This window comes from Natator depressus, chromosome 7, assembly GCF_965152275.1.
Source record: "Natator depressus isolate rNatDep1 chromosome 7, rNatDep2.hap1, whole genome shotgun sequence".
In the NCBI taxonomy this organism is placed as follows: Eukaryota; Metazoa; Chordata; order Testudines; family Cheloniidae; genus Natator; species Natator depressus.
In genome coordinates this window covers 11,037,033-11,064,428 of record NC_134240.1, presented here as the reverse complement: position 1 = coordinate 11,064,428, position 27,396 = coordinate 11,037,033, and the positions used below count along the sequence as shown (strand labels likewise).

Genomic DNA, 27,396 nt, shown 5'->3' with positions numbered 1-27,396 from the left:
GAGATATTTTAATTGAGTTTCTTCTTTGAGTAGTGTTCCTGTGGGTTCTCCACATCACGATGTGTATCTGCTTGTGCACACTTGATCGGCGATTTTTGCCAGCCATGTCTGTGGGGTCTGCCTTTGCGCCTTGCAAATTCTCATGTTCTGTTACAAGAATATATAGGCAGGGTGGGACTTGCTACCACACTCCAGTTCCTTTTCAACCATCTGTGGCTGGAAACAGAGCAATGCGGTGTCAGTTAGCTAGCTACACAGCTTGCTACCTCTTTCCCTTAAACTTTTATTTGCTTGGTATTTTCTTTATTTTATGTTTTTTTTTAAAGTTTGTGCTTTTTTGGGATGGGATTTCTTTCTTCCCTTTGTCATTTGCCCGATCTGAGCCTTTGGGGTTTTTTTTGTCTTGGGCCTTTATCTGTGTCAGATAGTCAAGCTGCCTCGGCTGCCTGGGAGGACTCTCATCCCTTTCAAATGTAAGGGTATGTCTACACTGGCAAGTTTCTGCGCCACAAGTTATACCACTTTGATTAAAATGCTGGAATTAAACCGCTGTTGCGTGTCCACACTCTGCTCCTTGTGAGACTGGAGCGCATCTACATTAGCAGCTCTTGCAACAGCAAAGACAGCAGTGCATTATGGTAGCTATCCCACTGTGCAACTGGCTGCAGGATGCTTTGGGAAGGGTTTGCAATGCACACACACACACACACACGTGTCTGCCTCTGTTTTCAAGGGCACGAGCATTCCACGTTAATGATTTGCTTTGTGTCCCGAAGCAGATCAGCACAGCACGCAATGGCTGTCGGAAACCGTGCTTTGAAAGGGGAGGGACGCATGTCTCCAGGGCAACTGAGTTCAAAACAATGAGCAGAGCAGTCACTTGAGGCATTATGGGACAGCTCCAGAGGCCAATTACAGCACAGAAAGCAATCAAGTGTCTACACTGGCAATAGAGCGCTGGAGCCTCTGCGCAAATAGCCTGACGACTCTCATCGCGGTGGTTCTTTTGCAGTGATGCAACTGAGGAGTTTCTGCACACAAAGTGGCTTGGCAGTGTGTACACGTCTGCAGTTTGAGCGCAAAAAGCTGCTTTACTGCGTAGAAACTTGCCAGTGTAGACAAGACCTTAGATCTGTTCAGGGTTTAAAAGCAGTTCTAAGAAATTGAGGGAGGACAGACTTAAATGCCTGTTGGTTGAGTGAGTGGTCTCTGAGACCCATGGGGTACAGTTCACCCCCCTGTACCTTAGACCCGGTTGCTTACAGACCCCTGGTGACCATGTCTTTTGCAATGGTAGGCAGAGACCCTGAGGGCCCTTCAGAACCATCCAGGCCCTCAAAGAAGAAAAGGCTACATTCTTCAGGACAGGCTAAGAGAAGGGGAAAGTTACCCCTTGTTCTGGATCTCAGGAGACCTTGCATCCTGGTTCTGCCGAGGCTCCCATAATTTCTGGTACTGAAACCAGAGCACTGGCTAAGAAAACCATGCTTCATACTGAAAAGCAATGAGGTAAACAACTTAGAACAGCACTAGCATCAAAGCCACAAGGTCTCTAGAGCCAGGCCAAAATCATTGTCAGTGCCATATTCTGTAACCAGATGAGAAGGGCACACCACTTGTCCTTCAGTACCCACTCCAGTACCGCTCAACATAAGAACTCTTGAGGCTTCCTATTGAGAGTCCCCGGTACCATCCAAGCTGCTATTCAGTGATGATCTTTGAATCCTGGAAGGACCTGAAATGATTTTACAAACTATTCAATGTTTTCATCTTTCATTGAACACCTGCCTCAGAATCAGAGGGAACAATTTCATGCCCCCATAAGAGAAGGGCAGACAATTGCCAAGATATCTCTTCAGGCCTCTCTCAGTGCCACTGATACAGCTGCACATTCCATGGGTATGGCAGTAATCATGCCCCAAGCTTCTTGGCTGCCTCTGGCCTACCCTATGAGGTACAAAGTACTATCAAGGACCTTCTCTTTGAGGGGCCCACGTTATATAGTGACTCTTCATATTCTTATGCTCCCAGGCAACACTACAATCTTTGGGTATCTACAGACCCCAGACAAGGAGAAAATACAGTAGATTGCAGATGCCTCAATGTCTTGCTCAGGCCACTGCCAGCCCTGAACTGTCAGCTGAACTGTCACTCATGTGCAGTCACACAGTGTATTCCTCCTTTTTCTTTTTGACAATGTAAACAGTATGCGACTTGAAGGACAGTGTGATGAAAATGAAATCCGTGACCACATCCATTGTGCCTTAACTAAACAGAGTAGAACTGTAACAAACCATATTTCCCCTTTCTCATCCCTTAGTGTATTGGACGGATCCTGACTTTGTGAAATCATTGCAGCAATGTATAAAGTGGGTATGAAATGAAAATTCCCTTTCTATCTCGTGTACAAGAACACTAGACAATGCTATGGAATCATTAACTTGATGTGCTGTTTGCTGCAGCTGGGGACCACTTAGAAAAGCAACCAAACCCCCATGAATATCTGTGAAGTAGAATCAAGGGTTATGGGGGCATTAGAGAGAGAATCTCAAACCCAGTTTGTCCCCCCTCTTTTATGTGTTGTGAGAACTTTTAAAACCTGTTTTATACTCTTTTTTGTTATTGTTGTTAACTGCAAACTGGTCTGGTTGGCAGTTTGACAGCTAAACAAGGTTTTCACTTACATTGTCATTTTTTTAAGAAAATGGGTCTGCTTCTTTGCAAGTCAGAATAGTCTGTCTTGACAGATATTAAGGATGATAAAGTTTAGAAGTTATAGTTCAGCCCCATGCTTGTGCATCTTAATTTTTATCTGATTCTCTCTCTAGTGTTCTGTTTGACTAGTTCCCTTCCAGTGCAGCATATCTCCAGCTACTCCACATCTGCCACTTACACCCTATTGTACAACTTCTCCTTCCTTGTTCCCCTCCCCTCTGCGTAGACACACTCACTCTTCTGTGCAGAGGTACTTCTCTGTTAAAATCTTGTGATTGGACAGCAGGGGGAGTTCTGAGTTGATCTCGTATAGATCTTAATTTTTTATTTATTTAATTTTATTTTATTTAATTTATTTTTATTTTTATTGTATAAATTTTATTTATATTTATTAAAATGTATTTAATACATTTTATTTATTTTTATTTATTTTATTTATTAAGAGTGTAACCTCGCCAAGTTAAGATTAAATAATCTAGGAGGCGCTCACCCCAGCAGAGGGGCTGGTAGACTCCCTCTGCACACTTTATTCTTTTATTAGCCATACTTGTTTTCACTGGCTAATAAAACTATATTTTAAAAGTGTTGTCACTTACACTTAAGCCTCAGTGGTTTTGAGGCTTTTGAAAAAAGGGTGCAAGGAAGTGCTAAGTAATTAGGAAATGTTTGTAGCTAAACATCTGCTTTGCAGAAATGGTGACATAGGAAAGAAAAATGAAGCAGAACAGGTCTCTTCTGCTTGTAAATAAGAAAATGTATTTCTACTGCCAAATGTACATCTTTCAGAGATTTATCCCATGTTTTTAAAAATGGGATTTTTTTTTAGTTATTAGGAATGTATGATATGTTCTTTTTTATCTCAGACATTTGAGCTGCCAACCAGTTTGTCACTAACAGCAGCAGGAAACAGTCTAATGAATTCTAAGACTCCGATCCTGCAATGAACTGTAAATGGGCACACTTCCATTGACTTCAGTAAGGCTCCGTGTATGCAAAGGAGCCCAATGGAAGAGAACTTGTGCAATTGGGACCTAAATCTCTCCTCCCTTTATTTTGTTTTTTAAATGAGGGGAAATGGGAGAATTCCAATCAGATGATTGAGGCACTAACTCAACACAAAAAGGTAGTAAGATTGCTCCAAACCTGCCATAGATATAAGGTGTTGCAATGAAATATTTATTAAGGTGTCAAGTGTAAGACTGTAACGTTTTAGTTTTCATTTATTTATTTTTCAAAAAGTATCAATGTTTTTTCCAGGTAAAAGTGCTGTTTTGAAGTGTCTGTTGGACATTCACAAGATTTTTCGAGAAAATGACCCTGCCTACATCCTTAATGATCTCTACATTACGGACTATTGTATTTGGATTCAAAAAACCAAGTAAGTTTTAAATCAGTTGCTATTCTGAAGGAGTTTTTAGCATATTGTATCCAGGAACAAGTGTTGATAATTTGTAAACTCCTCAAAATGGAAAAAAAATCCTTCCTTAAAATCATAAATGGAAATCTGTTCAATCTTTCACTTATTAAACTTACCTAACATGCTATTCATGCAAAACAAAAGAAGGCTTTTTATTTTTTTAATAATGTTGATAGTAGTAGAAGGATGGAAGGTTTGCTTTTAAAGAAAAATATAAATTCTGTTTGGTTGCAGACTGCTAATACATAAGGGAGATGCAGCTTCATGGGAGTGTTCATGTAACTGCACAGAAATCAAGAAGCTTTTCCAAGGAATTAAAATGATTAAAAAACATTCATGTAATATTTGAAAAAAGTTTATGGCAACTCACAAATCCTGAATTGGATGTCTTGAGCTAACAACACGCATACAATATTTCATCTGCACAGAACAACTGACTGACTTAGGCATTTTACATTTACTGCTTGTACTAATTGGTTTCAGCACCTAGAAAGAGGATTGTAGCACAGATCCAGCTGAATAAGTGCAGTTTCCACAGGTGTCTTCGTGGGGTAGAGAGGAAGCAGTGATGGACAAAGCTGCCCTGGTTCACCTGGTCCTCCACCTGTCAGTGCAGTGCTTTGCTACCAAAAGCCCCTACTCCAAGCAGCAATTAGGGTACAGGTGCCTCAGTAGCTCCAGAATGCCTTGGTACAGTCATGGTTGTAAAATGTACTCTATGTGGATGTGTTAAAACTGCTCTGTGAATATCTTGCTGCTGAAGGCATGGTAATTGATATACAGTATAATATAATATCACCCTGATATGGCTTGATGGTCTGTAAGCAGCCTCTAAATCTTAGTCTATAATTTAACAGAGAGATTCACAAGAAATTGTGAATCCTGTAAATCAACCAATCACAAAAAACAGATTATTTTGGATGACATGGCCAAGAAAATTTCAGAGCAAGTATTGGGGCAGGAAGGGAAATATGAAAGAATTTTTTATTTTATATAAAATATGGATCCAACTTAAATAGGCTAATATTAAGTAATGGCACATCTCTGAGTTCTGAGGGTGGTTTTTTTTATTTTTTATTAAAACAGATGTGGTTTGACATCATCAGAATGTCTCAATGAATAATAGCCCTATAATTCACAACTGCCTGTTACTAAATGCTGTGTATTACTTGATTGTTTATTCATTTGCTCTTTAGTATATTTTTAAAATTATTAATTTTGCTACCACTATGAAGAGTGGGAAAAAATCTATTATGGTATAAAAGGCTGTTTAATCCCAGTATATCAAAATACTGCCAGTTCAATCAGTTTTCACTTCTTTGATTAGGCCAGTTTAGGCCAGTAGCCTAAAGAGAGCCATTGGAGAATTCATAAGCAGACTGAAGCTTTAGTAGAGAAAGTACAGTAAATGAAGACAGAGGTCTTTTCATGCATCTTTCACGAAGAAATGAGTCCTAGGAGAGAAGTATTGCTGCTGTCCACGTCAGTAAATATAACATCTAGCAAGCCAGTCATCGAACTTAGCCTTTTTCAAATGCAGTGGAGGAAAATGTAGGGTAGATATAAGGGACTGATAGATTAATACATTTACTGCAAGACACATACATTAGGTACCAGTTAAGCAGAACTGACATCCTCTGGAAAGAGGCAATTAAGCTATCTTACTGTCATCATGATATGGCACAATAGTTGCCTGTCATTAGGAGAGCAAGAGACAGAGGAACTGCAGAATCAATCTCCTATTTTTAGGCTCCAAATCAGGAAAGCATTTAATCATGTGCTTATGTCCTTTTCTATTCAGGATAACACTGAACCGTATGCTTGAAATTAAGCACATGCTTAAGTGCTGGCCTGAACAGAGATCTTTTCTTGAATCAGAGCCTTAATGTTTTCCGCTAATAAATGTTGCAGGAAATTGTTAGGTTCACATATGATTTCAAATAATATATAGGGGAATCAAAAACAGGCATTGGCTGGTCTGCTAACAATGGGGGGGGGGGCCCGCACATCCTAATAGAATGATCACATGACCCCCCTCTACTCTCATGCATGATCATGTAACAACCCTGTGGCAGCTGCTGCAATTGCTTACATTGTAAGGGGATATGTGCGGGTTGTGGTGGGGATATTTCGGTATTTATAGCTATCTTTAATGAAATGTTTCGTTCTTTTTGAAATCAGTTGATGATACTATCTACTTTTGGTCTCCATTTTATTGTTTTGTCATACCTGTTCTTTGCTCCCCTGAACACACGACTAAAATGCATTGTCCCCTTCTTCCCTGGGTGTTCCTCTGCTCTTGTGGCTGGCAGCGTCAGCTGCACTGAGGGTTCAAAGTCTCTGAAGGCAGGTCCTGTTTTCTTGCCTCAGATTTGTACGCAACTCGTAATAGAGGCTGAGCCCTTTTTGTTTCCGTCTGCTTTTATAGGTGTCCTGGCTCCTTTTTGCCATGAAAAACTTGAATACTTGTGAAAGCGGAGGCACCTCCATTAGTTCTCCATGGGTCTGCACGAGCAGACAGCCGTCTGGGAGCCCCTGGTTTAGGACAATTTTATATATTAGTGCACTTTCAAATCCTAGACGAGAAGAGTGTACTGGAATGCTGATTACACAAGGCTTCCAGTTTAAGGCCTTCTCCACAGTATAGCTGTGTATTTGTAACCAGTTATTAACAGACTTATCTGACCCAGTCAGAACAAACAGTTTGAATGAGTCCACAATGCAGCTTTTCTGATTCAGAGCTGGAGATAAATGTGCTTCACATCTCTGCCTACCAGGCACTCTGCTTATGTTTGCAACAGTGATTTCTGGGAAAACTTGGGCAGTTATCCTATGTTGCTTCGGCAGGGGAGAACACGCCCAGAAAAAGCTGTGAGGATTCTTAGGGTATATAGGACTGAAAGTCACTTTATTACCTGACCTGCCTCCAGCGAGAGGGAGACTTGCTTGTGCTTAACTGAGTGTCAGCACCTTAACGCCATCAGCCTGTTTGCCACCCACGCAATCTTCTCTGGGCTATGCCAGCCCTTATTTTGCCTTGCAGATTAACAATAGGTGCACCACAGACCCTGAGCCCCTTTGAAGCATTCCACTGTAGTGTCCAGCCTCTTCTGTACCAAGAGTCATAGAAATACCAGATCTGCTGTCCCTAGGGGAACGGTGTACATGAATGGTCTCCAACCTTTTTACGCCCAAGATCACTCTTTGAATTTAAGTGCAACCCAGGATCTACCCTGCCCCTCCCCGAGGTCCCACCCCTTCCCCAAAGCCCCGCCCACACCATTCCCCCCTTTCTCCGTCATTCACTCTCCCCCACCCTCACTCACTTTCACCAGGCTGGAGCTGGGGATTGGGGTTTGGGAGGGGGTGCCAGCTCTGGGATGGGGACAAGGGGTCTGCAGTGTGGGAGGGCGCTCTGGGCTGAGCCTGGAGCAGGGGGTTGGGGTGCAGGAGGGGTTGCGTGCTCTGGGAGGGAGTTTGGGTGCAGGAGGGGGTTCTGGACTGGGACAGTGTTGGGGTACAGGAGGGGGCATGAGGTGCTGGCTCTGGTGGGGGGGGGGGTCAGGGCTGGGGCAGGGTTTTGGGATGCAGGAGTGGGTATGGGGGGCTGGCTCCGGGAGGCTGCAGGTTGGGTGGTGAAAGAGATATCCTGGTCCAGCATAGCTGGGCCTGCTGTATTCATGCTACTTCTGGTCTTAATGCTGCAGAGCCGTTCAGAACCTGCCTATTGAAGGGGGTGGCAATTACCTTGGGCGGCCCCAGCCTCACGCCACTCACGGAAGGGACCAATGCGGCTCCACGCGCTACCGCTCTCTGCAGGCACCTCCCCTGCAGTTCCCATTGGCCACAGTTCCCTGTTCCTAGCCAATGGGAGCTGCAGGGGCGGTGCTTGCAGGCAGGAGCAGCGCACAGAGACCCATGCCCCCGCCCCTCCTGGGGCCGTGGGGCCGCGCTGTCCGCTTTCGAGAACGGCGTGGGTCTGAGGCAGGCTGAGAGCCTGCCTGGGGCAGGCTGAGAGCCTGCCTTAGCCAGCCCCGCTGCACCAACGGAGATCACGATCGACTGGGAGAGTCTCCCGGAATGACCAGTCAATCATGATCGACCTGTTGGTGACCACTGGTGTACACGCTAGCTTGTATGATTCAACTTCGGATCAGCACAAATTACTAATACCTCAGCACTGAAATATACGGCTCTGTGAAGACTAAGTTTATTATCAAAGATTCAAGAGATAGTATGTAAGGATAATGGAAAAAAAAGATTACATATAATGCAAAATAATAAAATGCTTCCTAGAGATTATAGTTAACAGGCTAACCTCATGTATAAATAAGTCTTATCTCACCTAAAGTCTTTTGCAGTGTCTTCCATCAAGGTAGACAGAGATCCTGTTTTCATGAAGCATGATCCATTTTCGTCCGAGGTGCAGGAAAAGGGGGTGGAACATTGTTTGTACTCTGAGGCAGGATAACCTCCCCATGGCTAATTTTCCTGTGCGCTGCTGTCCTGTTGATTTCACATTCCCCTGTTGACTTTGTATGTAGATGGGTAGCCATTGCGTTAGCTTACAATGCTTAATTTCCATGCTGACAGAGAAAGATGAATAAACATCTTTTGTCTGACAGAAAACACGTTTGTCTGCCTTGATACAGACTTTAAAACATGTTTTCAGTACACATCCATAACTCCTTACATAGTATCTGTACATATATTTCACAACTACACTGATGACCATTGTGGCCCTTGCTTTCATTTAGGACCTCACATGACATTCTTTGGTGAACCAGAATGTATATACCAGGATTAGGACATTCTTGTAACCTCCCTGCCAATTGGCACGGAGAGGTTTTTGGATCACAAGAAGTGCACACATGACACCACCCGCATGATACTATGGGAAGGAGGACTAGCCTTATTAGGTGCACAAGCGTAATTACGTAAAAGCTTCCTATCAGCACTGTAGAAAGCAAACAAAAACACACAACAGTGTGTCAAATTGGTTAAAAGAAAGAAAATCGCATGCCAGGATAGGCCTCTAACACGGGATTAACACTCTTAGCTGCCATGGTTACTCACCAAATTTTAACTATGTAGTATGGGAACAAAGCACATTTACAGCTAGTGCCAATAACTGGTTACAATTGGTTAAAGGTTATAATTTGGACATAGCCTAAACTGTATGATGCTGTTGAGTGTGTGGAGATGGATTGATGGGGTATGATTTTAAACATAGTGATGTGGTCTTGGCTGAAAGCAAATAAGCTGTTGAACAAAATGATGATACATAGATAGTTGATAACAGTCTGATTTGGTGAACCATCTGTTATTTTGCTTTTATTAGAGGTGGTTCTTTGAGTGCTGATCCTTGTGTATTTCACTGTGGGTAGACATCTGTCCCAGGATGGCACCAAGCCAGAAACTGCTGTCCTGTAGGAGTTCATCATGCATGGTCCCCTAGAAGTGGAGCCGACATTCTTCTTTTCAGGAGACTTGGATGTTATTGAACTGCCCTCACCTCCTTAGGGACAAGATCTAAGCTCACACAGAGGTGTCCAGAATTTCTTGGGTGCCTTTGCATTTCTACAAGGCTGAGTTCATGTGGGACTGCCATGAGGACTTCCCCACCCAGTATTTGATCCCTCACACTGGCCTTATTGGTGACTTTGGGGCCCAGTAGAAACCATGAAGAATCTGTAAGTCCCCTCAAGCATCATTGTGTCATTCCCCTCCCAGAGAGGAACCCAAACTTCCTCAAGAGGCTATGCAGAAGGAAAGAAGGAAAAAGAACCAGAACCAATGGTACTGGCGCTCCCACGAAGAATGTTTTTGTTTTCTCATGACAAGGAGGTTGCTCCAGCCTCTCCTGTATCTGATGACAACAGGCAGTTTCAAGATCTACCCAGGAGGGTGGCAGATGCATTCCATTTCCCCCCAGGGGAGGTCCAAGAGACACCTCAGAGCTCCTGGACATCCTACAGAGTGCTGTGCCTAATAAAATACTGCACCTCATCAGTGATGCTATTCTGGAGCCTGCCAAAGCTGTCAGGCACACACCAGCAGCATGTGCCCCCACGTCTAAGGGGCAGAAAAGAAATACTCCATACCAGCCAAGGGAGCTGAATATTTATTTACATGTCCTGTTCTGAACTCTTCAGGTTTGCATGCTGCTACAGAGCGAAGTAGACAATATCAAATTACCAAGTGTTGCTTTTTAAATATGACTATTAATTACTTAAAATTCACTGAATTTGCAGACAGATTCCCACAAGAGAATAGCGAACAGTTCCATACTGTTATTGGGGAAGGTGAAGCTAATTGCCAGATCCTCCCTCCAGGCTACAGCCAATACAGCTGACACAGCCTCCTGTTCAGTGGCTACGATAATCATCATGCATAGAGGGTCCAGTCAGGCCATAGCAGAGGACTTTGAAGGACTCAAGGATTATCCTCCACACCTTGGAGATATACACCCCAGTTCCCTAAAGGAAATTCCATAGGCTACAAACATAAAAACCCAGACTGCCACCTCAACTCTTTAATAATCAGAGAGGATACAAATCACCACAAAAAAGACAAAGAACACAGAGAACCAAGCATAACACTCTGCTTCCTCCTTCCTTCCAACCACAGCATCCTGCTAAAAAGTTCTTTTGATAGTATCTTAGAGAGCTGTGAATCCATCCAGATGTCACATCCTTCATCTGAGAACTCAGGTACTCAATTTGGTGGCTGTCTAACCCACTTCTGCCACATGTGGTGGACAATAACAGTGGTAAAATGGGTACTTGACATCATTCACTCCAGCTGTCTCATAGAATTCACCTCCCTTGTCCTTCCAAAGCTGTCTTCCATTTTCAAGATTGGGTTTTGTGATACATCTTCACTGCACACTCCTTATGATGGCATACACTGCACAGTCTCCTAGCATGAGTATAAATAGCAATGCATACAGTGCTTAGGCAAATAAAGACATGCCTGAATGCTTTAGTGTAGGTACCTTACACGGTTCTCTGAGCACCCAAGAATTGCCTCCCCTGTCGACATTGCTATTTGTTCCTCTGCCTCCCCACTGCTGGAATCTTTCCACACTGTGGGGAAAGGCTCTGATAGCTCCCTGCTGCTAGAGCCTTTCCCTGATGCAAGGAAAAATTCTGGCAGCAGAGAGGCAGTGGGGAAAGGCTCCTGGCAGCTCTCTGCTACCAGAGCTTGTCCCTGCTGCCTCCCACTGCCAGAGCCTTTCACTGATGCATGTAGCTACACACTGCAGTGTGGAAGCAGTTAGCTACATGCCACAGTGAAAAGCTACACATACCCTACACACCTCTGCCAGTGGCATACAGGGTAGCGATGACCTCAGTGGACAGATAGAGACCATATATGTGTTGGAGTCCCATTTTCTCCCTCTCCACCCGCGAGGGCCCTGCTCATGAACATCTCTTTGTTGGGATGGGGTGCCCATTTGGATGAGCAGACCATAAAAGAAACATAGACTTCCCAGAAATCCAGGATACACAGAAACCTCTTAGAGCTGAAAACAGTGTGAGAAGCCTGCAAACATTTTCTACCACTAATACAAAATCATGTTCAGGTGATGAACTATGTGACAGCAGTGTTCTACATTAGGAAACAATGGGGTTTAGAATCCCCCCCTTACATAGAAGCTGTTAACCTGTGGAACTGATGCATTCACCACCAGATTACTCCCTTAGCAGTGCACTTCACAAGAGATCACAGTACAGTAGCAGATAGCCTCAGCAGGTATTTTGTCACAGATCATGTGTGGGAACTCCATGACTTGGTGGTCCAGAGCGTTTTCCAACTATGGGGGATTCTATCTTGCACCCTGTTTGCATCCCCAGGGAGCAAAAAATGGATAATGTACTGCTCCAGGTCAGCTGGAGGTCAGGTCTCTGTGGGAGAGGCACTCCTAATCCTGTGGTCAAGACCCTTAGTATATGCATTCCCACCCATTCCCCTTTAACGTCCGGTTCTGAGGAAGAATCCAGCAGGATGGAGCATTGGTGAGTCTAATTGTGCCCCGATTGATTTGGTCTCCCAGTCCCATACAGTTGTCAGCATGTCCGCCGATCACAATACAGTCCTTCCCTGTCTTTCTGATCCAGGACAAAGGCAAAGTCAGGCATCCCAATCCATATTTCCTCCATCTCACAACATGATATTTGTATGGGCATCAAAACTGGAGAAGGACATGTTCAGAAGTTGTCCAGAACATTCTCAATAGTAGTAGGAAGAAGTCCACTAGAAAGTGCTACACTGCCAAGTGGAAAAGATTCTCCATCTGATGCCAACATCTTCTATCCGCTCCAAAAGACTCTGACATCCCTACCACCCAAGACTATTTACTCTCCTTAAAGACATCAGGTCTGTCCATCAGTTCTGTTTGGGTACACCTAGCAACCATTAGCAGTCACCTGCCCAATTGGCAACCACTTAATTTTCACCCATTCAGCGACTGCATGGTTTCTGAAGGACCCCCTGCCACTGAAATGCCGCCAAAGATCGGAGCAAGTGAAGGACCCGACGCCGAAGTCCCGCCGAAGACCCGGAGAGAGTAAAGGACCCGACGCCAAAGTGCAGCCGAAGACCCGGAGTGCCACCAGGCCCGGAGCACCGCTGGTTGAGTAAAAATTAAAAAGGCGCCACTTCTGCTCGGTGGGAGAGCAGCCGCTGCCCCGCTCCCCCCCTAGCGACGCTGCTGCTTATGGGTGATCACTGTACACAGTTTTCTCTAAGGATAATGTTTCTTGGAGACTGCACCCCAGATTTACCACCAAGCTGATCTCAGACTCATTTGAACCAAGTGATACAAGCGATATTTGCCCTTTTCCTGAAGCCACATGTCAGTAATGACAACAAGAGACTTCATTCTCAGGACGTATGCTGGGCTTTGGCACTGTAACTACAGAGAACAAGACTGTTTAGGAAATTGCCTAGACTGTTTATGTCCCTGGCAGGATGGATGAAAGGAGAAGTGATTTTCTTTGCAGCAATTTTCCAACTGGATCTCAGGCTGTATTCTACAATGTTGAAAGTTGGCAGATACCCCTCCTCCACAAGATGTGAGGGCTCACTTTGACAGAGTCCAGGCATCCTTGGTGGTGTTTCTTCGAGATGTTCCACTCATTGAATTCATCAATACCTTTACAAGATATGAATTGGTACAGGCATCCACAGCTGATGCGTATTTTGGCTTGTCAGCCCTCCAGTTGCCAGTGTGACCGAGAGCCTTGCACCCTTCTCCTGCAATGAGCACTGCTGGTCAGTCACACACCGTAGAATATACTTAGGGACCAGTGTCTTGAAGAACCCCAGTTCCGATAAGATAAGTAAACTCTCCTCCTTCAAGTGTTGGTCCCTATCTATATTTCACTACCTGCTCTCCTTCTTCTCTGCTTAGGATCCTTCACTCATGATTCGCAGTAGAGAAGGAATCGAAGAGGTGGTCAGTTCCTGCTGCCCCGTACACCCTCAGTCCACAGCACATGGAGAGGAAGGAAGGCACGGACCAATGGTCACTGCTAGGAAAAATCTTCCAGACTCAGATGCATGGAGTGCATGTGCACCCACAATGAAATACAGATAGGGACCACACATCTCAAAGGACTCCAGTTGCCAGGAGATAGGTAACGTCTCTTTTCAGACACTCCCATTTCAGAAGCATGTGGCTGTTAAGCATGTTACTCTGAAACCTAATGAGAGAAAAGTAACAGCCGTGTTAGTCTGTATTCGCAAAAAGAAAAGGAGGACTTGTGGCACCTTAGAGACTAACCAATTTATTTGAGCATGAGCTTTCGTGAGCTACAGCTCACTTCATCGGATGCGTACCACAGTATGCATCCGATGAAGTGAGCTGTAGCTCACAAAAGCTCATGCTCAAATAAATTGGTTAGTCTCTAAGGTGCCACAAGTCCTCCTTTTCTTTTCTCTCATTAGATTGTCCTTAAACTTTATAGGAGAACGGTGTAAGGCATTAGCAGATGCAGCCTGGCAGATTATGCCATTCATAATTTTAAAGCAAGTTTTCCCTGCCGAGTAGTTTTCTAATGAATGTCTTCAGGTTCCTTGTTAAATTAGTACTTAATGCAATTATTACATTGAATACAAAAACAGCGAGGAGTCTGGTGGCACCTTAAAGACTAACAGATTTATTTGGGCAACATTTTATGCCCACATAAATCTGTTAGTCTTTAAGGTGCCACCAGACTCCTCGTTTTTGTGGATATAGATTAACACGGCTACCCCTCTGATACTTACAGTGCATCCGATGAAGTGAGCTGTAGCTCACGAAAGCTTATGCTCAAATAAATTGGTTAGTCTCTAAGGTGCCACAAGTATTCCTTTTCTTTTTGCGAATACAGACTAACACGGCTGTTACTCTGAAACCTTGCAATGTAGTGTACTCAATGTAACTTTTGGTTTTTAACTTTCCATTTGTTTACTGGGGAGGGAGCATATTGCACAACAAAACAGAGGGAGAAATAAATGTTAACCTAGGCTTCAAAAACTACATAGAGAATAGTGGAAGCAACTCATAGTAAACCTCGGCAGGTGGTGTCAACATTTACGTTGAAAAGCCAGATGCAGCCAGATGGAAAATTGCATCTTTAACCCCTGAGGTCAGAATGGCATGTCACCACTTCATTTGATCTCCCTGCTAAGTGAGCTTATCATCCGCCCTGCTGTCATTCTTGTTACTACTTTCATTTCCATAATAAAATTACATTTAATTTGTCTGGTGTGCTTGGGTTTTTTTTTTTTTTTTGGGGGGGGGGAGGGGTTTGGTCAGTGCTTTTACAAACTGCTATGATGCAGATTAGGGAATGATGGCTACCTGTCCAAAGCTGACTAAAAGACCAATTTTGTCTCCCTTTCCCCTCCAAATAAAATCATTGGGTCTCTGATGCGAAGGACATCAGGGGATGCAGAGAGCAGAAGAGCTGTGAGGTAACAATTGTTTATCTGGGGGACGGGGGTGCTCGGAGCAAAGGAGTCCAAGTGTGGATGATGTAGGAGAAGAAGGGAGCAGGAAGCACTGAGGCTGAGAGAACACCCTGTGCATCGTGAGAAGAGACTCCTACTGCTGTGACCCACAGGAGTTTTTCAGCTGTTGAAGCCAGGAAAGCATGAGTGGTTTTTTCCCACTGCTCCTGCAGCCTTGATCTACTCTATGGTCTCCCATCTAGCTCTTTCTGCTCCTCTAGGCCCTGGTGTTCCCCTTGCCAAAAGATTGCTCCCTGTCCACAGTCTCCCCCATTACCTACTCTTTCACATACCCAGCTCCTAGGCTTTGGCGGGGCGGAGCTCACAATTCCCAGAGTAATTGGGTGGCTTGATGGAGGGAGATTCTGAGTTGGATTAAGAGCCTAGGGATGGACACTGGGACCTGGGATGGGCGAGTGTTAACAGTCAGAGGGATGACTGGAGGCCAGGGAGAAAGGCGAGAGAGATTGGATGAGGAACCAGAAGAGAGAAACCGGAGCTGACTGGGCAAGGACACTGGAGATAAGGAGCTGGGGTGGTGAGAAACTGGGACTGACTGGGCAAGGAGACTGGGACTATGGGGCAGAGAGGGCATGTGAGAAAGATGAAGCCTACTGTGACCCAGTAGGGCTGGCTGGGCAAGGAGACTGGGATGAGAAGTCTGCGGAGTGGAGACTAGCCCAGAGAAGGCGAGACTGGGACTGGGATGAGGAGACAGGGATGGGGAAACGACAGGACTGGGACAGGGAACAGGTTGGAGGGATGGGATAGAAAGATCAAGCCTGGTGGAACAGGCAGAAGGGTCTGTTACCACTAGAGCGCACTCTATTCCAGAGGTTGGAATGGAACCTAAGATTCTTAACATTCCTTTGCTGTCAACAAATATCTGAAACCCACTTGCAAAGTGTGTGTCTCATCTCCTGCTAATGCTGGCCAAAATAGAGATTGACAGCCTACTACTACTATCAGTTACCCTGTTAGCTCAAGTGGCAGAGGTCTGTCTGTTGAATTTGAAGGTTTCAACTCTGCTGAGGAACCTTATGTATGTCAATACGATGGAGATAGTTTTTCATATGTAAGTTTCAAGGTTTTTAAAAAAAAAATGTTAAAAGAACATTAAGGTTTCAAACATTAGAAAGTTAGGAAATGCCACAATTAAGGTTGCTTGTGCCTTGGAGATGAGAATACCCAGGTTGCCCTACAATACATAAGCATCCAAACTTTAGAAATATTAACCACTAGGGATTCTATAGGAACACATGGTTCACCTTACTGGATCATACCCACGCTCCATCTAGTACAGTGTCATGTCTCTGGCAGTGCCAAAATCATACGCTTCAGAGAATTCTGTAAGAACCCTGCAGTAGGTGTATGTGGAATAGTCTGCTTTCCACATAGATCTCATCTTGATCTCTGATAGAGGTTGGCTTAAGCCCTGAATCACAATCCTTTCTAAAATGTTTGTCATTAATTATGATAAACTTGGATATTTTTATATCCATATAAATATCTAATTCCTTTTTGAATTTTGTTAAGTTCTTGGCCTCAGCAACTTCCTCTGGTAATGAATTCCACAGCTCAGTTACATTTTCTGAGGAAAGAATGTTTTCTTCTATCCGTTTTGAATTTCCTACCTTTTAATTTAATTTGAATGTTCCCCTTGTCCTTGTCTGATGAGCCAGGGAAAACAGAAGCAATGAATCTCTCTTCTGTATATCATTAATTTATTTTCTTTTATCATGTCACCTCTTCTTCATTTCTTTTCTAAGACAAACAGTCCTCCTAATCTTTTCACTTTTTCTTCATATGAAAGTTTTTCCAGACCTTTGTTCATTCACCTTGCTCTTCTCTGAACCTCCTCCAGTTTTGCAATATCTTTTTTGAGATGAGGTAACCGGTGCTATGCGCAGTATTCCAGGTGTGACCACACTATTGATTTTTATATAAAGGCATTATAATGTTTTCAGTATTCTCCATCCCATTCCTTATACTTCCTCACAACTGGTTAGCTTTTCTTGACTGCTGCTGTGCATTGAGCACATGTTTTCAGTGAGCTGTGTATGGTGATGCCCAGGTCCCTTTCTTGGGTTGATAGAATTAAATTAGAACCTTATAAGGCATAAGAGTAGTTTAAATTTTTCCCTCCTGTGTGCTTTACTTTGCAGTTATCGATATTAAATTTAATGTGCCATCGTGTTATGCATTTACCCAGCTCTAAGTTCTCTCTGAAGTTCCACACAGTCCTCTCTAGTCATGACTCGCGTAAGTAACTTTGTGTTATTCCATGTGTACAAGGAAAACAATATGAGAGTCAAGTCAAGAGCCCTGTATGGATCAGAGAGGAGCATTTTGTCCTTCAGACTTAGGTTGTCTGCATTAGCACTTTTGTCAATATAACTTATGTTGCTCAGGCATATGAAAAAAACACACAGACCCCGAGCAACATAAGTTACACCGACAGAAGCGCCAGTGTGGACTGTGCTGTGTCGGCAGGAGACGCTCTCCCACCGACATAGCTACTGCCATTCGTTGAAGGTGGTTTAATTACTTTGACGTGAGAGCTCTCTCCCGTGTAGACTTTGTACATTCCCTATAAATAAACAAGATTGTGTCAAACAAAATACCAAACTCTGTGAATTTCTGCTTCCAGCTGGAACATCCCAAGGGCACCAAACTTTGACTAGCTGCTGAGGTTGAAAAGCGAAACTGTGTCCTACACATGGTAAAACGCTATCGGGAGTGTGATGGGTGTACAGGGCTTTCGGTGCTCCCTGCAGTTGGGGTCTCAGCGTGTCTCATTCCATCCTCATTATGCTGCTAGGAGAAGGCTCCACCCCGCTAGTTGGCAGCATAGTGCTTTTGGGGTTAAATCTTTGTAGGGTTTTCAGAGTTGCGGATTGGATGACCTCCCTGAGCTGCACCAATCCTGTTCTGCTGAGCCAAAGTATGTTCAAACTCATAAAAAGAGGCTTGAAAGGAAGAGGCGGAGTTTGGCTGTTCAGTTATGCAAATAAGCAGCTTCCAATGTAACACAGGGCCAGTTTGGTTTTGTGTTCTTTTGGTTGAAAAAGAAGCCTGTATAATAAATGTGAAACTCTGGGGATTTTCTTGACTTGCACTTTCCATAAAGTTTCTCTTCAGTGTCGGCCTGTGTTGCCCTAGGGGGCATTATAGATAAAAGTAACTGGGAAAAATGACCAAAGTAATTATCTCCTGTCCTGTACTATTCTGATTGCTAGAATTTGTGGTGGATTCTAATTCATATGGTTAACCCGTTTGGAGGCATGTTGAACCCCTGAAAAGGTGTGCAGCCGAGTGAATCCCACATTTGCACAGTACATGTGTTGCTAGCAACTAAAGTATTCCATGTGTTGATGGCTGTGTCAAGAACACAATTTGAATTATGTCAAAAGTAGGCTTTATGTAAAAGATACGCTTCTTCGCAGCATTTTCCTTTTCATCCTCTCATTATGATCGAAACCCAATCCTTGTTACAACATAATTACCTTGTCTGAAGCCAGCAGGGAGTTGCTGCTTTATGTGAAGGGTGTGAAGTTCCCTAAATAAACAGAGGATTAATTACATTCACAGCATGTCATTGAGGTGATGAGATTGATTGATTGATTGTGATCGCTCAACTCTTCTACTTTCCTGACACTAGGATTTGTGAATTACTGTTTTCAAATAGTGGTGTTTGGTAGAAACTGAGAGCATACTTGGAAGTAAAGAGCCCAACCTTAGGTGTAAAAGCTTTACTCCATTGCCTGGTGTCTAGTAGAAGGAAGGTTTGTATATTCCCTAAGCTGCTTGTTTTTAGTTTGGTTTTAGTTGGTTTTGAGTACTTATCTTACTCCTAATTATTTCAGTGGTCAGCACCATTAAGCTTCCGCATAAAACCAGCAAACATATAAAAACTGTGCACTAAAAATTGCTCCCTGAAATATACATTTGAAAATCAGAGCAGTGTTGGCAGTTTGGCCAGACAACTTGTTTCTGTATCACATTTGCCTGAATGGAAACTAACACTAGGACTAACAAAACAGATTGTGAAGTATTATACTTCTTTTTAAACCCCTTTTTGTTTATTTTTAAACAAATATTAATAGAGTTTCACATGTTCTATTCACTTTCAAATGAACTCTCACAGGCAAATGATAAAAGACAAAAACACCACATTATCTGTGGGTGACCACTTTTCACAAAGCCATCACTCTATATCTGACCTATCAGCACTCATCCTCGAAGGAAACTTGCAGGACACTTTCAAAAGAGGAGCCTGGGAGCGTAAATTCATTACTCTGTGAGACACTAAATATCATGGGCTGAACAGACACCTTGGATTTATGGTTTATTACAACAATCTGTAACCCATTAACCCCCTCTTTTTGTCCTGTGACTAACTGCAGAGGTGCTAATAGGCCACTCTACCTTGAATGGCCCCTTACTACTTACGATAACTACTTATGCTAAACAACCTGTTCCACCTTGCACAGGGGTTCTCAAACTGGGAGTCGTGAGGTTATTACATGGGGGGTCACGAGCTGTCAGCCTCCACCCCAAACCCCGCTTCACCTCCAGCATTTATAATAGTGTTAAATGTACAAAAAAGAGTTTTTAATATTTAAGGGGGGGGTCGCACTCAAAGGCTTGCTGTGTGAAAGGGGTCACAAGTACAAAAGTTTGAGAACCACTGACCTTGCATTTTGCTGTGATGCTGGGAGTACCTTTTCCATACCTGAAGAAGAGCTCTATGTGGCATGAAATCTTGTCTCTCTCACCAACAGAAGTTGGTCCAACAAAATATATTACCTCACCCACCTTCTCTCTCTAACTTTGTTACTCTCTCTTTTTCCTACTTCTGGGATGTTCTCTGAGCCCCAATGCTGCCTCTCAATATTATCAGGTCGGTCCCGATATTAGGGGCTTTGTCTTATATAGGCAATTATCTTTTGGGGGGGGGTGGGAGGGTCCTGATTTTTCACACTTGCTATCTGGTCACTCTAGTACTGCCCTATGCCCATTCCTTGCTATCTTGCTTTGCTTTTCCACTCACGAAGGCTTTGTCTACACTACGCACCTTTTAGAGACACGGCTGTGCGGCTTCAGCTGTGCTGCTTAAAGACGTGCAGCGTAGCCGCTGTTTGTTGGCAGGAGAGAGCACTCCTGCCGGCAAAGCACTGTTACACCAGTGCTTTTTGTCGGAAAAACTTGTGTCTTGGGTGGGGGGAGGGTGTTAACACATCTGAATGTCAAAAGTTTTGTTTTGTCATTCAGTTGTCAGTGTAGACAAAACCTAAGCCATTTATCTTTACCATTCTTATGGCACAGGGAACCTGAATGCAGCTTATGTGAACACTGCTTTCCTAAAATAGCGAAGCACAAGTATAAGCATTTGGAAGACCTGGGCCAGGGTGTCATAAAACGTAATGCTTTCTAAGTTTGTGAAGTATAGTACTGTGACTTCTTTGTGAATATTTGAAGATTTCTAAAAAAGGATTTTAACAATATTTTAGAAGTTATCTTTGTGGAACTATTCATGAATCTATAAATTTTACATATTTAATAAATCTTTTACTAGTTGCTGATACTTCCTGGAAAACGTTGAATAATGTTTTATTTAGAAACTACCCTGATCACGTCACATTTCTGTAATTCTCTTTCCTTGATGTGCTTTTTGATTACTTTCAGGATATTTGAATAAAAACCAGATCTTTGTTTTGTTTTTTAAATTCACCTACTTTTATTATTTATTTCTCTCATAAATTTCTAATCCTCTGTTTGTGACATTGTAATAGTTCCCAGAGTGGCTAAAATGCAATGTTTCAATCACAAGACTTAGCCCTGAGCTACACTACAGAATTACTGTGGTAGAATGTGTCGCTCAGGGGTGTGAATAGCCGTTCTAATCTGAGCGACATGGTTATACCGACCTAAGCACCAGTGTAGAGACCGTTATGTCAGCAGGAGAGCTTCTCCCACCAACATAGCTATTCTCTCTCACGGAGGTGCAGTTATTAAGCCAACGGGAGAGCTCTCTCCCATCGACGTACAGTGTCTTCCCCAGAAGCGCTACAGTGGTGCAGCTGTGCTGCTATAAATTTGTAGAGTAGACCTGCCCTTAGTTTTTCTAGTATAGGCATACCCTACAGCGGCACAGCGATAGAAGGGGTTCTTCCGTTGACCTAGCAGTGTCCAGACCAGAGCTTAGATCGGCTTGGTTACATCACACAGAAAACTTTTCACAGCTGTGAGAGATGTAGTTAAGCCGACCTACCTTTGTAGTGCAGACCAACCCTATAACTTAATGGGAAGTGTGAACAATGCAAAACCTGTTTGCCTGGATACTTCTGTAGTACTTTAGAAAAGAGAAGCGAAATTCAGGAAGTAGGATTTACAGGTAAAATTGTTACTGAACATAATTTTTTTAGGCTTTGTGCATTGATAATTTCTTAGTGTTACCAGGTTGTGCCTGTGTCTACATGTGTGAAATAAAATAATTTATTAATTTATTTTAAAAATTTAATTAATTTGTTCTTTTTAGGATTCTCAAATTATTTTATGAATGTGCAGATTTTCACAGCTATTAGCCTGTTGGATTCAGCAGTCAGGATTGACTGTGAGTGCTCCACTTCAGGTGCACATGTGCCTGTGATCAGAGACTGTTTGTAGCAGTGTCCATTGAGTCCGCACGTTCACCCTAGCTAGCCTCATGCCCTGTACAGAGGATATATGTAGGGCACAATGTCTGATGAACTGCCCTCAATTCCTTCTCAAATGCCTTGACCTGAGATGGAGCATCTTGTGGTGCCCTCTTTGTAGCTGTTTTCCCTTAGGGAATAGCTTTCTAACTTAACATTTGTTGCTTAGGTTTTATTTAGCCCTTTTAGTTTCTACTAGTTATAGTAGTTTTTGTAATTTTTGTTTGGGGGGGACTTCTTTAAGAGTTACTTCTCCTGACATCTTTTCTGAGAAAGAGAGTCCAACCAAGATGCAAGCAGACTTGTGTCACTGTGCATTCCTCCTGGTATGACCAATCTTGGTGCCTCCCCTCCTTTTCCTTATGGCCCCACCCAGTGGCCATATTGGCAGCTCGGGCTGCTTATCAGCTACAGTTCTCCAGAGCACCCAGCTACACCCCTGGAGAGTGCCAGAGGCAGCAATCACCTACTCCTCCTGTTCCTCCGCATCTGTCTCCACCTCAGGAGTGATCTTCTGAGCAACAGGAGAAAAGGGCTGATGAGGAAGCTACACCACAAACTAACATCTCCTCACCTGGTGAGATGGTGATGTCTCTTCCTCTCTCATATGTGGATGGTTTTAAGCAGTTCCAGGAACTTATGAAGAGGATCACTTTGGAGGAGGAGAACCATGGGACCCAACATAAACTTTTGGGCATTCTCCATATTGCCACCTCAGGTCAGGTAGCCTTGCCCATAAATGAGACTTTACTTGAACCTGCCAAAGAATCTGGTAAACCCCAGCTACCAGACCTTCAACTTGTAAAAGGACAGATAAAAAGTATTATGTTCCTGCTAAAGTTCCGAATTTATGTTCACGTACCCAGCACCTAATTCCTTGGTCGTCAATGCTATGCACGAGCATAGTTGGCAATGCCATTCTAAAGCCACCTTGCATGATAAAAACCAAAAACACCAAGATCTCCTTGATCTCCAAAGTTACTCATCAATGCCATTGCTGATTAAAATCACCAGCTATCAAGCTCTGATCACAAACTATAACTATACCAACTACAGGAAGTGTAACTCTTCTTTTGACTTTCTGCTTCAAGAACATGGAGTGCAATTCCAGGAGATCGTCTCAGAGGGTCAGTTATTAGCAAGGACTTTGTTAAGGCCTCCCTGGATGTGACTGTCACTGCAGCTCACTCTAGATCTACAGTGATTTTCATACCCCGTGCCTCCTGGCTGCAATCATCAGGAACGCTGAGAGAGGTCCAGAATACTGTTGAGGACGTTGTTTTTGATAGGCTCAGTCTCTTCAGTGAGTCCCCACAATGAGTCCTTTCACTCTCAATGGTTTGAAGGTGGCTACTATCCACTCCCATGGATATCTACATGCATGTGAATAAAAGCAGATTCAGCAGATAACAGATGGTGCAGAGTTCCTGCCCAGCCCAATTTCCAGCCTACCATAGACCTAAGGAATCACATAAGAGATCTGGGTTCCAGAAGAAAAAAGTATCTGCCTCCACAATGACCGCTCCTCAGCCACCTTTGTCATCTACGTGTCAGTTTTGATGCTTTGGTTGAGGGGCAAGAACTGTCCCATCTTCTGGATCTAAAGCTGCATTATCCTGCTGCATCTCTCATCACTCCCTTACCCCCACCCTTTGGAGATAGTCTCTTCCATTTTTGACTGTATGGGAGCAGATTACTTTCAGCAGTTGAGTTTTGGAGGTTATAACACAGAGCTATTCCATCAATATCCTCTCCCTTCCCCTTTTCGGAGCTCATGAACATCTGCTGAGACAAGAATTCCTATCCTTTTTTCGCATAGAACCAGTACCTGCCCAATACAGAGGGAAGGGGTTCTATTCCAAGTACTTTCTGGTTCCCAAGAAGAAGGTTGGGTGGAGACCGACCTTAGACCTCAGGTTGTTGAATGCTTTCACCAAAACACAGAAGTTCAGGATGGTGATGCTCACAGCTATAACACCGTCTCTGGATCTGGGGGACTGGTTTGCAGCCCTTGGCCTACAAGAGAGATCTTTTATCTTTGTGATGCATCCATCTCCCAAGAGGTTTCTGTGTTTTGTGATTGGCCAGGAGCACTGTCAATGTCAAGTGTTTCCCTTCATACTCTCTACTGCCCCCAGAGTCTTTATGAAAGTTCTGGCAGTGGTAGCCACTCAACTGCATCAGTTGGGAGTAATTGTCTGCTCTTGTGCTCCCACAACAAAGTTCATTCTGCAGTAGGAAAGCTGTGATGCTGATTTACAAGCTAGGACTTCAGTTCAACAGAGGAAAGTTTACTTTGACCCTTCTTCAGCAAATACAGTTTATAGGAGCCACATTAGGTGCCACAACGTCCAGAATTTAGCTACCAATAGACAGATTTATGATAATTAACCTGATTTCACAGGTTCAAATAAGCCCACAGACAATAGCCGGGACTTGTTTGCTGCTCCCAGGTCACATGGCATCCTGCACCTTTGTTGCACTTCACAGGTTGCAACTGTGCTGCTTCTAAGGATGGTTGAGAACTGTTTACACCTCCAGCAAATTCAGTCTGAACAAATGAGTGTTGATCCTCATCAGGTTCTAGAGTCGCTCATTTGTGTATTGTATACCTATTTACATACTAAGCCAAGTGTGAATTGAGGGATTGCGAAATCAACGAGAGGAAATATACAGGAGAAAACTAACAGCAGGGGGATGTCCCATTTATGAATAAAGACAAAGGATTGGTGTGGTATCGCTCAGTGCAAAAAGACACAGTGAATCCTTCACCTAGGAGGGAAACTGACAATGTGCTTGTCTCATGAAAGGAAGGTCACAACCTGGTTGAAAAGCGCTGTAAGGATTTTGGGTGAGGAATACTATACAAGACATGAGAGTAACTTGTTAATTAAGTCTAGGCTCTAGAATGCTTGTTATGATTTTATTTTATAGGTAACCATTTGTTTCCAATAGTTGTACTTGCTACTACTTGAATCTCTATGGTTTCTTAAATAAACCTATACTTGATTTCACCATACACAAATTTAAGTCCTGTGAGTTAAGTGAAGGGGTGATCTGGGGTGAAATTGGTATGCTGCTGTGTACTGCTTCTTTGAAAGCAGCAGATTGTTGAATACTTAAGAGTGTCCAGTGGGTCAGAGGTTAGATGTTTCAGGGAGATTCTCGGAGGGCTCGAGGGTTGCAGTGTGCCTATCACTAACCTGTAGAGCAGTGGTCCTCAAACTTTTAAGGGTCATACCTCTCTTATCCCTGTCTGCACCCCAGTCCCTGTCTTCTGATTAGGGGACTGGAGCACATGATTTATGAGGAGAGGCTAAGGGACCTGGGATTATTTAGTCTGCAAAAGAGAAGAATGGGGGGGGGGGATTTGATAGCTGCTTTCAACTACCTGAAAGGGGGTTCCAAAGAGGATGGATCTAGACTGTTCTCACTGGTACCAGATGGCAGAACAAGGAGTAATGGTCTCAAGTTGCAGTGGGGGAGGTTTAGGTTGGATGTTAGGAAAAACTTGTTCACTAGGAGGGTGGTTAAGCATTGGAATGTGTTACCTAGGGAGGTGGTAGAATCTCCTTCATTAGAGGTTTTTAAGGTCAGGCTTGACAAAGCCCTGGCTGGGATGATTTAGTTGGGTATTGGTCCTGCTTTAAGCAGGGGGTTGGACTAGATGACCTCCTGAGGTCCCTTCCCCAACCCTGGTAGTCTATGATTCCCCCCCAGCCCAGCCAGGAGCGGGGCTGCGGCTCCCAGGGCGAGGGGTCGGACGCGGACAGGAGTAAGGGGGCCGCAGCTGGGGGTGAGTCTGAGGCCAAGAGTGGGGCCAGGGCTGAGAACAGAGCCATGGCCCGAGGCTGGGGTCAGGGGTGGGAGCAGAGCCACATCCGGGCTGCGGTGGGGGCCAGAAGCCAGGCCCATGGCTGGGGGTAGCTCTGCTCCTGGCCCTGCCTCCAGCCTCGGCCCTGGGCTGGGAATGGAGCCGCTGGCAGCTGGGCTTGTGGCTGGGTGAGGCTCTGCTCCTGGCCCTTCCCCCAGACTCGGCCCTGGGCCAGGAATGGAGCTGGGGCTGGGGAGGGGGCTGGGGACAGGATCGGAGCTGCAGTCGGGCCCGCAGACAGATGCAGAACCACGCCGGGGCTGGGGATGGGGCCAGGTGCAGGGATGGGGTTGGGGCGGGGCTGGAGCAGAGCTGGGGGCGGGTGAGGCTGGGTGGCCGCGCCACCCTGAATGTTCCTCTGTGCCCTCCACAGGGGGGTGTGCCCTCCAGTTTCGGGACCTCTGCTGTACAGTGACAGCGGGGCCTGTGAAGCCTTGAGGGGAGTGCTTGGGTTGCCTGTGGCCAGTGAAGTTGGGGAGCTGACCCACATCAGGTGCAGACAAGGCTGCCTTGTGTTAAGGGCAGGTGGTAGCGAGGTGCCTCACAACCCTGGGTACTCCCAGGAACCATCATAGAGGTCTCCTGTAGGAGAGAGATTCAAGAGGTTTTGTTTAATATCAGAAAAGCGTCAACTAGAAAAAATCTCTCTGCAGAAATGGAAGAGATTCCACCATTGATGTAGCCAGTGGCACTTGTCCCCATTCGGTCCTTCCCTTTTGGACATTTTAGATTACCTATTTTGTTTAATGATTTTGGGTTTCACTCTGAGCTCTATTAAAGTTCATTTAGCAACTACCACAGCTTTCCATTCCCCTGTTGGGGGTTTTCAGTGTTTGTTATCCCCACCATTTCCAATTTCACCGAAGGGCTAGTTAACCTTTTTTCCAAAGTCGGGAAACCCACTCCTTCATAGGACTTGAATTTGGTTCTCCATTTTCTGAGGAAGCCTCCCTTTGAGCCACTAGCTAAGTATTGCTTTCTGCACTTTTCTGTAAAGATTTTATTTTTCGAAGCTATCACTTCTTCTGGGAGAACTGGTGAGCTAGGAGCCTTAATGGCCGATCTCCCCTACACAGTTTTCTATAAAGAAAAGATATGTCTCTGGCCAAATTCATGGTTTTTAGTGAAGGTGACCTTAGACTTTCATATCAATCATGTTGGTGTTGGCTTTTTACTTAGACAGGACTAAGCCCTTTAGGCCCCCTTTTTTCCACAGGCAGAATTAAAGGGGTCTCTGTTTCTATCCAGAAACTCTCCAAGTGGGTTTATGGTTGTATTGTGACCTCACAGAAGGAGACATTTTAAGATTTGGGACCATATCCTGGAAAACCATGACTCTAAAAAGGGCTTTGGGCTCATGGTAGATAACCTGCTGAACAAGTGCTCTTACTGTGATGCTGTAGAGGGTGAATGCACTAGTTGGGTAGGTAAGCAGGGGAACATCAGGTAAGGATAGGAAGGTGGTATTACATCTGTATGTGGCTTTATTGAAACCATGATTGAAATACTGTTCTAGTCCTGGTGTCTACAATTCAAAAAGGATGTTAAAAAATTGGAAAAGATTCAGGAAAAAACTGCAAGAATGATTAGAGGTCTGGAAAATATGTGAATTAAAAAGGTTCAGTTGTTTATGGAAGAGAAGGTTAGAGGTGACTTGGTCATGTTCTGCAAGTACCTACAATCAAAAGAGA

The 27,396-nt window shown here is 44.1% G+C and overlaps 1 protein-coding gene across 1 annotated transcript in view; it reads left to right on the top strand.

The window, feature by feature from the left end:
* The window catches only part of SHQ1 (SHQ1, H/ACA ribonucleoprotein assembly factor), a 99,754-nt gene that overhangs the window by 54,122 nt on the left and 18,236 nt on the right, over positions 1-27,396 (top strand). The window contains exon 11 of the mRNA XM_074957499.1: positions 3,973-4,093. Coding sequence (XP_074813600.1) covers positions 3,973-4,093 — 121 coding nt within the window. The remainder of the gene's footprint in view (positions 1-3,972; positions 4,094-27,396) is intronic.